Genomic DNA, 12,857 nt, shown 5'->3' with positions numbered 1-12,857 from the left:
CCTTACTAAAGAACAAATTAGAACACACATTGAATCAAAAAGTCAAATCTGACTGAAAATAGTTGCTGCAATGTTGGTGTTGGTGGCTCCAGAACCATTTCATATGTCTTACAGAGTATTAAAGCAAATCAGTGTCACAGAACTTACTCTTTATCTTTTTGATGCAAATGTTTACATTACTATTCCTATGTTACATCCTCGTAATGCTTTCTACATTTTGATACAGTCATTCTAAGAATTTAAACCAGGCTTTTCTGGGCTTGTGTAATTTTTTCATTCTTTTGACTTGCACTGTTTTCATCTAGTCACTTAGTTATTTGTACCATTTCATACCCATACAACCGAGGGGATTTTCTCAGGTGAACCAGTTATAAAGTGAAAAATATTAAATCTTTTTATATCTGCAAGGAAGGCTGAATTCCTCTTCCAAAAATTCAGGGTCAGTCATATTGACTTTGTATCTGAAAAATCTACTTTCATCAACTCTATCCTTAGCTTTCCTTATTCGTCCCATGGTGACCACTATTTTTGTGTTGTCATTTTATATCTACAAAGTCCTTGCAAAAGCTCATCACTTCACTTTGTAGACTGATCTTCCACTTTCTGGATAAGGAATTCAATTTCTTCAGTGGATGTGAAATGATAACAAACCTTTCTCATTCAGGGACAAGTTAATATGAGAAGCAGTTGCAACGTGGAGGCTAAGAGTAAGTAAAAACTGAAGGTGCGCTACCATGTAGGATCAGGTCCTTCAGGCAGTTTCAGTTCTACTGGCTGATAGGTTAAACAGACACCTTCAGTATGAAGTAAGGCTAAAGAGCATCTCAGTTTACAAAGCCAAATTTTCAAAGGGCCTTTGGGCTAGTCTCCAACCTCGTGTAAAGCCGGGATGGGCAACTAACCTTGCAGATGGCAGGTCTGCACTGAGGGACATTGCCTGGTGGGACTGGACGCTGGGCTGCAAATCAGGGGAAGGCAGAGTAAGGCACTGGCAGAAAGGGGGAGTGGTGGAGAGGGAAGGGTCTCTGGTCACGTCTATATTGACATATGAAACAAGGCCAGGTTTTAGCATCAAACCCTGGTCCACATCAATTAACCAGTGTGGTTTCGGCTTACATCAACTAGCAGGCACAGTTTGGGCCACACCACATATCAGGACTGTTCTCAATAAGCAGCCTGGATGCAGTTACACTATTTTGGGTGGAGAACAAAGCTTACAAATGTGTATGCAAGTCATGCAGGGACATTTGCAGGGACAGAAAACAGGCCTTGACTTGTTTTGTTTTGTAATATACTCCTTACACCAGGACCACGCCAAACATACTACAGAACTTGAGAAACACAGCTATTTTGAGCAGAAGGACCAGTATCTGAGAGAGTGACACTGCTGGGAACAGACAGATGTTTACTGATTCAGTCTTCACATGCTAAACTGTTGTTGCATGTTCAAAGTCATTTTCTGAAGAAGAGTTTCTTGTTATCTTAACATCAGTAAACAGCAGCCCAGTGTATTTTCCCATTTGTTTTGACTCACTTATCCAGATCCTCTATATATTCCAGGAACACAGTTACTAACTCTAAAGCTGCAAATAGATTTTTTTTCCCCTGAGCACACTTGTAAGAAACATTTGATTTTATGTTGCCATTTTAAAAATACTTTTTCATATTCTGGCTAGGTAAAATAGTAACTAGTTGGCGTAACTCAGTGATGAATTAAAAGCTTTCTCACTAGAGCAACCTCCTATTTTCCTCTTCAGCAGATATTGGGCCAGAAATTTTGGAAGAGTTTAATCAAAATCCTCATTGAGAGCCAAATGAGTGGATTTTAAAGCAAGTTTAATTACAGTGACCAAACCACCCAGTGTGATTTTTCTTGATTTGATTAACGTAACGAGGAGCACAGTTAATGAGAAATGCATTAGTTCATTCAAATAAGTGGTTTTAGCAGAGGTATTAAGCATCAGCCCAGATTATGTACAACAAAAATTGACCGAGGTGAAAGCAGTAGTCATGGCATAATTACAAGCCTTCAGCTGTAACCTGCCAGCTGAACTTGAGCGGTGCTCATTGTGACTGAAGAAGCAGGAGCCCCATTTTAAAAGGCCCCAAATACACAGGGTTTTGCTTCAATTCCAGCTGGGATCTCCATCCCTTTCTTTCAGATGTTTAGAAGACTTAGGAATTGAGATTGAATTCTCTGAGTTTCAAATGGTTACACAAGTAGATGTTATTAACAAATGATGAAGCAAGAGATCAAAGGACCACCCTCACCCTTGAAGGAAATGGATTGTTCCCCATTTGCTCTCTATTACTTCCCTCCTGTGCCCGTGACATCTTTGGGACATTCCTACAGACTAGGAGTGACTATGGAATAGAGTGACTTTAGAGGAGAATTATTATTTTCCTTCTGGGGAAGGAAACCTCCTTCTTGGAAAAGAGGAAAAAATGACCTCAGGCAGGTCATTTGAGAAGAAGAAGGAAGCATCTCCTTTATGCCTTACTCTTTTCAACTGCCTTCTTTAGATACATTTCAACCCCTGTATTCTAACTTTCCTACTTCAGGACCCCTCCCCGTGGGCTTCACCTTAACCCTCCTCACTGGCATCCCCTCTGTGGTGACTGCTGGTTATATCTCCTTGCAGGTGCCAAAGCTCTTGTCTGTTCTATGGTGCCCTGACCCCCATTACCTCTTTGATTTCTGCCATGTTCTCCTGCCTTGTTTCGTCCTAAACTTGTTCTTTCTGTAGTGCCTGCACTACTTCAGAGTGAGCCACCATTCCTACTGCTTTGTACGTGTCCATATATCACTGAAACAGCTTTGCTTTTCAAGTGCTCTACTTCTAAGCCTGCTTTAGTTGGCTGGGCACCTTTTGAGAACAGTTAAGTACTATCTACTCCTCAGCCTTTCATCAGCTGCCATCAGCAGCTGGCAGAGAGCACCTTTGAAACTATTCCCTAAGTGGAAAGAGGCTGGTCAAGGAGCTGAGAAGTGGAGCACAAGGCGAGTTGCAGGTAGGATCCTACAAGTGCATGCCTACAAGTGAAGACTGGTGTGTAGATCATATTTAACATTTTGCTTAAGTCAGCAGGAGTATGACAGTAAGACACTATTATTAGGGTGCCTAAATGAATGTAGGTGCCAAGGTTCTCTTGCAGGTTTGGAAGTCTGGATCAAGACCTTCAAGAAATACGCTAAAGTAGTGAACTAGAGATGCTAAAAAATAGACCTAAGGATTTATTTGCTATGTCAACAGAGGATGAGCAAGAAAGCCATTCCTGCTGACCTGAGAATCATAATCCTCAGGATTACTTCTGCCACTTACCTTTAAGACAAAAAGAAACAAAAGCAAAAATTGAAATTAGAGTTCCTTGATTTTAGAGAAATCTCAGGGTTTGCCTCTATCTGACTGCTGCACACCAACAGGAATATGTGATACTGGCTTATAAACATTTGCACAGAGGAAAGCATTAACAGTGACAGCCTCACCAGTACACTCAGCAAAGATGTTGCCGAGGTAAAGATAATTCTGTCTTGGAATAAGCAACCCAAATAGTGTATACAGACTCACTACAGCATCTGCCCCTCAATTTCACATTTGGTATCCTAAAATGGAATCTAGGTGGGAAATCATATAACATAAACCGATAGAAGCTCATATCTTAAAATGTTTCTTTTCCACTATCTCCCAGAACAGCTTGCAAGCAGCCAAACAACCTTTCTAAAACTTATCTTTTGAAGAAAATTTCCCAATGACCAATATATCTGACAGTATCAGAGTGACAAATGCAAAAACTGCAACCTATCTCTATAGCCCTCAAAAGAAACATCTTCTACAATAGAACCATGAAAAACAGTGGATCTTCCATGTGTTTATCCCCAAATGCAAACTACTTCTTCCTATATATTATGTGCCCTCTGTACTGCACTGAACTCACACTGACCATTAGTGTGTGAAAGGAAAAATGGTAAATAATAAAAGAATGTTTCCCAAAACAGCTATTGTCCCTCTGATTATTCGGCCCTTAGCCTCAAGGGAATTCTACAAAAGAAACTGGAAAGACTAAGATGGGATTGAAATAAACAATCAGATGCAAGACCAAAAATTGTTGATTCCAACAAAAATGCAAATTTTTTGGCACACTACAATTTACCTCAGATATGACTTGCTAATCTCAGTTTCGCAGGAGATGAATACCTGTGCATTTCTCTGTCCTGTGTTCAGTAGAGAGAGCTGAAGACCTTACTACTGCTCCTCTTACTAACATCCTCTCTGTTCCTTTTATCTCAAAGTACCTGTGTGATTAATATAATGAAACTGAATTCAGATAAATTGCTTCCTATCTTTGCTTATCTGGCAGTTTGCCAGTTATGTCATTACTTCTGGTTTTTCTTTATCAGGTATCCTGATAATAGATATTGCCTCTTTTGATGGATTTTTCCTTCTGAGTGTTATGACTATTCCTTATTTACCAAAATACTTGCCCAACCAGCCTTCACTTTGGAAATATCAAGCATGGCTCCAGCTCTGACTCACAGAATCACAGAATCATGGAATCATAGAATCATAGGACCACAGAATAGTTTGAGTTGGAAGGGACCTTAAAGATCATCTAGTTCCAAGCCCAGGGAGTATATGGAAAGGATTTTTTGCTAGACCAGAAGAAAAGCAAGCCCCTACATCTCTTGCTCCTACTCAGTTAAAAACTAGGATCATGCCTCCAACGTGCAGTTTGTATCAATGGGCTCTTCTAAGCATTTTCAGCATTGATAAATGGGAACTGCTAACACAACGTAAACACGTGCTGAAAGCAAAATATCTGCTAAGAACCTAAAAAGCTGTGTGCTTAAAGCAGCCCTCCACGGTGGCTTTCTTTAGCGAGGGGCACAAGGGATAGGCACTCAGCTGTCAGTCCCACTGCAGGTTCCTAAGAGATTGAACAATTCATGTTACCTACGTCACAATAAATTGTGTTTAATTCCCTTCTCCCTGTTTGGCTGGACCACTGCAATTAAAGTTTCTGCAGGAAACCACAATGTTTCTGGAGCAGTAAAACAGCTCCTCCCACTCACGACCCAGTATTTTACTGTGACTGTGGCACCTGCCCCAGGTCTGGTATCACCATCAGTTTCTTCCATGTAGCAAGGCAGGTGGCTTCTGACTTGGCCATCTGGTTTAGATGACCAAGATCTCGCTATAAGATCTTTCTGCACCACTGTAACTTATCAGATTTCGGTGCCAATCATTGAAAGAAACACACAAATTCAGCCCATTAGTGTCTCATCCTCATTTCCCACCTGCAAGAGGGCAATGTGAGAGCAGTGTTGGGGATGGTCACTGAGGTAAAGGATGAAGCATGAAAGTAATGTGATATGAGGATGCCTAAGCTGGCAGGTGTTGAAAAGCAGTTTCTGCCCTCCTGGGCAGCCACAGGGTCCCTCCTCAAATGCCCCACTTGAGGGAAAGTGGGGCATAGTGGGGATGCAGCAGCCCTTACCTTCTCGTTCTTCCTTTCCTCAGCCTTGCTGGCAGGACCAGGGCTGACAGGGCCACCCAGGGGTCCGCCGCCTGCCTCGCCGTTGAGGTGGGCTGCGCTCACGTTGGGTGGGGTGATGGCAGCAGCGGCAGAGGTGAGGGGGATAAGGGGTCGGGTCCCTGGCATGGGTGGCTGGTGGCTGTGCTGGGGGGATATGGCAGGGTGAGGCCGGATGGCTGCTGCTGGCAGACGGGAGGGTGAGCTGGGTGTCCGCAGGGGTGAGACGGTGGCAGTCGGCCGCTCTGGGGCTGGCGCTGGGGTGTGAGCTGCGGAGGGAAGACAGACCATGGTTAAACCCCCATGCACTGCCAGACCTGGTCCTTCAGTGGCCATTGGTGCCACGAGGTGCCAGGGTCTGACAGAGAGCTAAGCTCTTAGCCTTAACCCAGGACATCTCAGCCTGCATTTCCAGCTAAATCCTAGAAATCCCCCTCCTGGCTATGAAAGTCCTGTCTGCTGTCACCAAAATGGTTGGACCTCCATAGTGATGTGACTGGTGAATGATCTGACCATCCCTGCCCACACCTGGAAAGAAATAAGAAGCCTACTGTGTTTTTCAAAATACTTTATCTCCTACTGAGCTGTTTTCCGAACCTCCTGGACCTTCCCTAACCTGGTAGGTTTTGCAGCAATGCAACACGGGTCCTAAAGGATTAGCTCAGATGATCCATGCTGACCTTGCAGATGGCAATTACAAAGGAAGGTCTCTTGCTTCAACTGTAACAAAATGACCAACAGCCAATCACTGTGCTGCACAAGATAAATTAAGCAGAAATCCACTGGAGGATTTTTGAGTTCAGCCTCCTCTCTGCCAGCAAAATCTCTAAGGGACGATGCAGTGCCTTTTGATCTTGCTGCTCCTGCCGAGCAAGCCCCTCCTACAAGCACTAGGAACCAGAAATTAGTGCTCATCTGTTTAATAGTGACCATTGACACTGCCTAGGTCAGCTTTCCAGGTATTTAAGAGCCCGTTGCATGCCTCATGTTGTACAAAGTATGACAGAGCTCCAGGTTCATTCTCACACTTATGTTGCCTTTGACTTCCAGGTTGGTTGAATATTTAGGTGTAATCTACACACAGCATCATTTTAGGTATGTACAGACCAGAAGCCAAGCACACACTCAGACATTCCCTGATTTGAATGATTCAATAGGAGGGTTGGCTGGAAAACACCCATTTCATGAATGATTGCACGGTTTCATAACGTGGTTTAGTCCTGCCTCAGTGCAAAATTTGAAACTTTGAGCATTTTTCTGAGCACAACCTACTCACTTGCCCCACAGTAACCTCTATTCTAGTCAGAGGATTCACCTGAGATGTGAAAACATAGGGTGTGGTCACTGCACTGTTCTCCTCTGTGTAGAACAGCTCTGGGCAGTTGTCTATTCCCTTTGCAAGCTCAGCCAGGATAGCTTCATGGCTGAAGTCTACTTGATCCATTCCTGACAAAAAGCTTTGAGACCAACAAATTAGCTTTTTTTCTTTTTTGACCAAAAAACATCTTTCTGGAAATTTTGCAATCGACTCTGATCAGTGGTTTTCTTACAAATTCATCCAAAAGATACAATTTTACACAGGACCAGCTGGAGTTCACTTAATCTTTAATTAAACAACAATGCTACAACAATTCAAACCGCTGTTTTCTGTTTCTATGGCTAACAGTGGCACCCATTACCAGGGACAGAAAAGATAAGGAGTACCATTAATCATACTCACTATGCCAGCTGAGCACTCCTGCCAGGAGAGAATTTCATCCTTTGGCCTTATGCCCTATTATCTGAAGCAATACTGAATGTGATCGGCCAGTGATCATCCGATTAACACCTCCAAATTTTACATGATTGGTAATTACCTCATGGTAATTCCTTGACTCTATAACATCTCTTTTTATTGACGTTACTCTCAACAAATCAACCAAACTTCCACTGACCAGTCTTGAACTTGATATGATTTTACCATATAGCATGAGGAAGGGCCTAAAAGTTGTTATTAAGATGCCTTCCAGATTATTCCTACTATTGGTTACTATTTCCCCCTTTCTGTACTACCAAGAACACATATCGGAAAGTGCAATTCCTTTCCAGAGTGCCAGACAGGGCACCACTGGTTATGTTGAGCTGATTCCTTCTTTCTGATTTTCCTGTTTGGAACCTGTGTGATGAGCAATGGCTGCTGCCAGAAATCCAATTTTCTGGGATGGTTAAGGTTGCAAGGTCAAGGTTTTGAACTACTGGTTGTAGTGTGCAATGGCTTTCCTAAATTTAGAGGAAAAGCACAATAATGGAATCTCACTGCATGTACCTACAGGCAGAAGACTGATTTGATAATCATGTTAGTTGTATTATTTCTTCTCATACAGGATTTGGTGTTTCCAGACATAAAAGAAAGCAAAACCATGAGAAACAGTAAAATAAATGGCCTGAGAAAAATCAACTCTGAACAGAACTCTCACATTTTATTCTGTAATTTCATCTGCTTATTGTTACAATGTATGCCTTTGCTTTGCAATCTCTGGATCTGGACTGTGCTGCATCAAATATGCTATTAATTAGCAATGCTCACTGAAGGCTATTTTTGTTCTACACCACTTATATTTCGTTTTGGGTGTATTCTTACATTAGCGTCCTTTTGCAAAATTGATTTGTTACTCATGTATATTGCAAGGCAACAGAAACGTGATTTGAATACTGTACCAGCTTACCTCTCTTGGAAAGCTTTTCCAAAAGTCAGTGTGCATTGCCCTGTCCTGCAGGACTAAAGAGACCTTTTGAGGGGTGCTGGTCCACAGGATACTGGTGAGGACACCCATTATGGAGGAAAGTACTGATAATCATGAGAAATTTCCTTTCTTTATCCTGGAAAAGGCTTATTTAATTAAAACAAGAATCTCATCGACCTTCTGAAAGGGCTGGAGAACTCCCTGCTTAGGAGGTTTTGGAGAAGCTCTGTGCCCCCCAGATCACCCTGCCTGTCAACTCCTTGGCAGTTTAAGATGTTAGAGAGGCCTGAAGGATCAATCTTAAATCAAGGAGGCTGCTCAAGGTGTAGCACAGCAGCACAGTGGAAGGAAGGTGTGGGACATGCCAGGTATGTGGGGCAAAATCACGTCACCTCAGTTTCAGGGGAGCCTGTCTGCCTGTTGACATGGGCTCAGGAGCAACAAGTGCTTCTGAGAGCCTTGCCCAAGAGCGGACATTTCTGCCTTAACACTGTGGAAGTAGAAGGGCTTTTGGAAGACTATGACTTGAGGGGAAAGCAGCATTTCCTCGACCAGACAAAAAGAGGAGAGAGTATTCCCCAGTGTAACATGGATGCCATGTAAATTCCTGCCACTCTTTGTTGAGCAGAGGACTCTGCACTGTTCCAGATTCAAACTCACGCATTTTGACTATGTTTTCTTCCCTTTGGTTTGGACTTTGTAGGAGGTGAGATTAGACAGTCATAATGATGCCTTCAAGCTTCAAAGGGTATGAATCCATGACTTACTTACACTGCAGTGTATTTCTCATTTGCATCTGCCCTGTTCTCTAAGACCTCAGTTTCACCAGTTAGAGACCTTAGTGACCTGCCTTTGTAAACACAATGGCTCATATCCCTATAATATATGAGAAACAAAACATTTTACATTTTGCTATAAAGTTCCACCACAGGATTTACTTCTATTTTATTCAACATCAGAGCTGGTTAATATCAGGGGAAGGGGAATAAATTGTACTCTAGAAAATTGTGCTGTACATCAGAAAGAGAACCTGGAAAGAATAGAGGCATCCTGATGTGAGAAGTTCTTATTCTCGTTTTAAAAAGGTGGCAGTATTTTTCAGATCTTTTGCTTTATCACTAACACTGGGCCCTGTTCTGCCTAATAAATACCTTTCATCCCTGAAGCTCAATGAAGTGCTTCTTAATTTTAAGTCATATATTACTTGCCCTGCAATAAGGGCAGTATTTTTCCATCAGTAAGCCAACCGGACTCAGAACTGTTAATCTCCTCAGTATGCAGGGTGCTTGCTTTCATTCAAATAAATTGTATAAATATTTGTAAACACTATAATCTATTTCAGCTGTAGCAACAGAACAATCTGATAAACACAATGTGGTTCCCAGAAATCAATAGAAGCCCATAAATATTACAAGCAAATAAAACACACTCTCTGCCACATTGACTGAGCTCTGACTAAAATGAGGAAGAAAGCTTTGGGGACGCTTCGAGAGGCTTGCGCTTGAGGGGTACAACATCAATCCTGCTGATGCAGGGTGAGAGGCACCGGCGGGTGTGCACATACCCATCTGCATGGCATTGCGAGCCTGGCTGGCTGGCTGCTGAGCTGAATACTTCAAGCAGTTATTCAACTGCGGAGAGGCCGCCTGTAGCTGGGAATGCGTCTGAGGCACAGTGATAGGAACAACTGGTCTGACAGCTGTGGTAGCATTGGTGTGACCAGCCCCGATGGGGTGGATGGTTCCTGGGGCTCCTTTTGCTGATGGAGCTCCCCCTGCTCCACCGTTCCTGGGCTGCCCAGCTCCCACTGGCACCCTGCATAAAGACAAGGCACAGTGTAAGCATGTTGCAGAGACCCCGATTCTCAGCCACCGTGCTGATAAGCACCTCCAGTTACTTAGGAGGTTCAATAAGATACCCTCTCAGGTGTTAAGGTAAAACAAGATATATATTTCTCTTTCTAGGACACAGTTGTAAGCATGCTGGAGGACATTTTCACCCCTTTATCCTATGGGAAGAAGTGCAGGGTAAAAAAGGAAAAAGATATTTTTTTCCCACCACTTCTTTTGTTAAGCTACATTTCTGTTTAAATAGTTCCTAGTAAAATCACCAATCTAAATTCAGAAGAAATGGATATTTCCCAAATGTCATTTTGTGTGCCAGAGGCTATTTTACAGGCACTAATGGAGTGATAATTAAAACAGACTCAGAGATCTTTTCTTAGGATCTAACATGCATACAGCCCCACAGGGAGGAAAAAAGATGGCTAACACCAAATCTGTGTGGCTGTTGAAAGGGACTGGCAAGCAGCAGACTTGGCAGGACTTGGCTTGGCTGAGCGTTTATCCTGCCGATGTAACCAGCCTGAGCTCAGACTTGCCAAGGAAATGCAAAAGGGAAGGGAATGTGGCTGACCTTGCTGAAAAGGAAATCCAAACAATAATCAACCTCTCTTTCACTGCTCACTTAAACTGTATGCATTGTTTGTATTCCATTTAAGTGGCTGGGGAGACCTCAGAGGGAAGGAATGAGGCTCCTTCTCCTATACAATAAGTTCAGCCTAGAGCAGGTCTTACCACTGAGCTAGAAACTCTCTGACCAGGGCAGGAAGACACTGAGGAAGATAAAAGGACACAAAGAGACAAACTCAGCTGGTATTCAGCAGGCCTTTCTCTGAGTTTCTTACTCAGGTTCCTGAGTAATTTCCTACCCCGGCAGTAGATACCATGAAACAGGGGCATCATTTTGTGCTATTCTCCTCTTCTGGGCTGCTCCATGTTCCAAGGTCCTCCTCCGGGAAAGGACAGAAGAGAGGATATGATACAGAACGAAGTATGGTGGAGGAATTGGAAATGAGACAGTGTAGGTGATTAGCAAGGAAGGGAGGGTAACAGAAAGGGTACAAGATCAACCTGTCACGAGGTGGGACTGGGAGAACTTCTAGAGCCCTAAAATTGTTCTGCGGGAACATAGAGAGGGAAAGAGCAGAAAGTACGCTGAGTATGCTGAAAAATTTGGCCCAATTCAGAGGACAAGAAAGACAGAAGAAGCAACACCCAGAGAAGACTGGGAAGAGGAACAGCCAAAACGGTGAAATTCTGATAGAAAGAGACCAAAACACAGGCTGGAAGATTTGGTCCAAAAGTGCGAAAGATAGCCTTGCCCTCTGCCCAGTCCTCCCTCCCCACAAAATCACAGGAGGAATAAAAAATACTGTGGTATTATTTCCTTGACTCATCTCATTGTTCAAGTCTTGCCTGGAACACATTTTACTAAATAAGTTTGATTTTTTTTTTTCCATTTTTTTTCATCAGCCTCCAGGTAAGGAAAAGCTGGGAATCCCACCAGATGGAAATCTTGACTGTCTGTCATCTGCTGTGAAGAGCTGGCAGCGTAGCAGCAAGGTTCAGCTGGAGCTGGCTTGGCCATCTGCACTACATTGAGTTTGCCAGAAAAGTGCACCTAATAGTCCACTGAAAGCTTCATTCAGCCAAACATGCACATCGGCAGGTATGGGAACTACCTGTGATTCCCACAGAGCTGGATAGATGTTGGATGTGGCAAATTTTCTCTACTGCCCCATGCCCGTCTGTCCATTTAAAGCATCTTGCCCTTTTCTATCATGCTCTGCTTACATACGTGCTTTGGCAGCTTATGAATCTAGTTCAATGTTATTAAATTCATGGGTAATTTTTCTTCTTGGGTTTTGTCAGGAATGGCAAAAAAACATGCATGAATCGAACCCTCTGCTTTGCTGTCAAAGGGGAACAAAGCAGGTTGAAAGTGCAGCAAACAGGAGATTTTGTTGCTATCACATTTTACTTGCTGTTCTCATTGAGGGTGATTTACACAGGGACTTCATTAGCTCACAGGATTGTAAATATAATCATAAGGCTGCTTTTGGCTTTTGTAGAAAGCACTTTTGCCCTTTAGCGCTTCTCTCTGTCTTATTCTAGCTGTGCCGTGCATTTAATTCAGATCAGCAACACTTCAGGACAAACTTCTTTACTAATTAAGAGCTGAAAAAGCAAGGAATGAAGGCAGCCAACGGGCCCTATAAAATCAGGTAAACACATTTAGGCTGATATAAAGTGAAAACTACATGAATTAATAGGATTTTTTTACTGAAATACAATATTAGGACTGTCAGCAGTCTTTGTTATCGTCTTCTAATCTGCTCCTAACTTTTGATCTTGCTCAATCCACATATTATAAATTTGACATAAATTGAAGTTGAAATAAAACTGTATCAAATTTTCAAGATCAACGCTGTCTGAGTTGTGAGGCTCCTTTCTGTGGAGAGGAGTGAAAGATGGTGGAGACTGTGAGCATGTAGGAGGAGAGACTGAGGGCAGAGGAGAAGGAGCAAGTTTGATTTGCAAACCCATGACTGCTCTAAAGGAGATGTGGGCATACACATGACAACATTCAGCTGCAAGAAGTATGTGGGGCAAAACAGTTTAGGACACACTGATGAACTTTCTCCTCAGCTTGCAGACTATTTCAGAGTGGGCTCTAGATCAGAAATACCCATTGATTTGGTCTTGTCCAATACTGAGCTCTGACAAATGGCATTCCTCCACAAACATGCTATTCTTTCCC

The 12,857-nt window shown here is 42.8% G+C and overlaps 1 protein-coding gene across 1 annotated transcript in view; it reads right to left on the bottom strand.

The window, feature by feature from the left end:
* The window catches only part of SH3RF3 (SH3 domain containing ring finger 3), a 257,905-nt gene that overhangs the window by 29,261 nt on the left and 215,787 nt on the right, over positions 1-12,857 (bottom strand). The window contains exons 7-8 of the mRNA XM_069877560.1: positions 9,820-10,070; positions 5,497-5,801 (exon numbers count right to left, since the gene is read on the bottom strand). Of these exons, the coding sequence (XP_069733661.1) occupies positions 5,497-5,801; positions 9,820-10,070 (556 nt within the window). The remainder of the gene's footprint in view (positions 1-5,496; positions 5,802-9,819; positions 10,071-12,857) is intronic.

Source organism: Phaenicophaeus curvirostris, chromosome 1, assembly GCF_032191515.1.
Source record: "Phaenicophaeus curvirostris isolate KB17595 chromosome 1, BPBGC_Pcur_1.0, whole genome shotgun sequence".
NCBI classification, from domain to species: Eukaryota; Metazoa; Chordata; class Aves; order Cuculiformes; family Cuculidae; genus Phaenicophaeus; species Phaenicophaeus curvirostris.
This window is presented reverse-complemented; position numbering and strand designations above follow the sequence as displayed.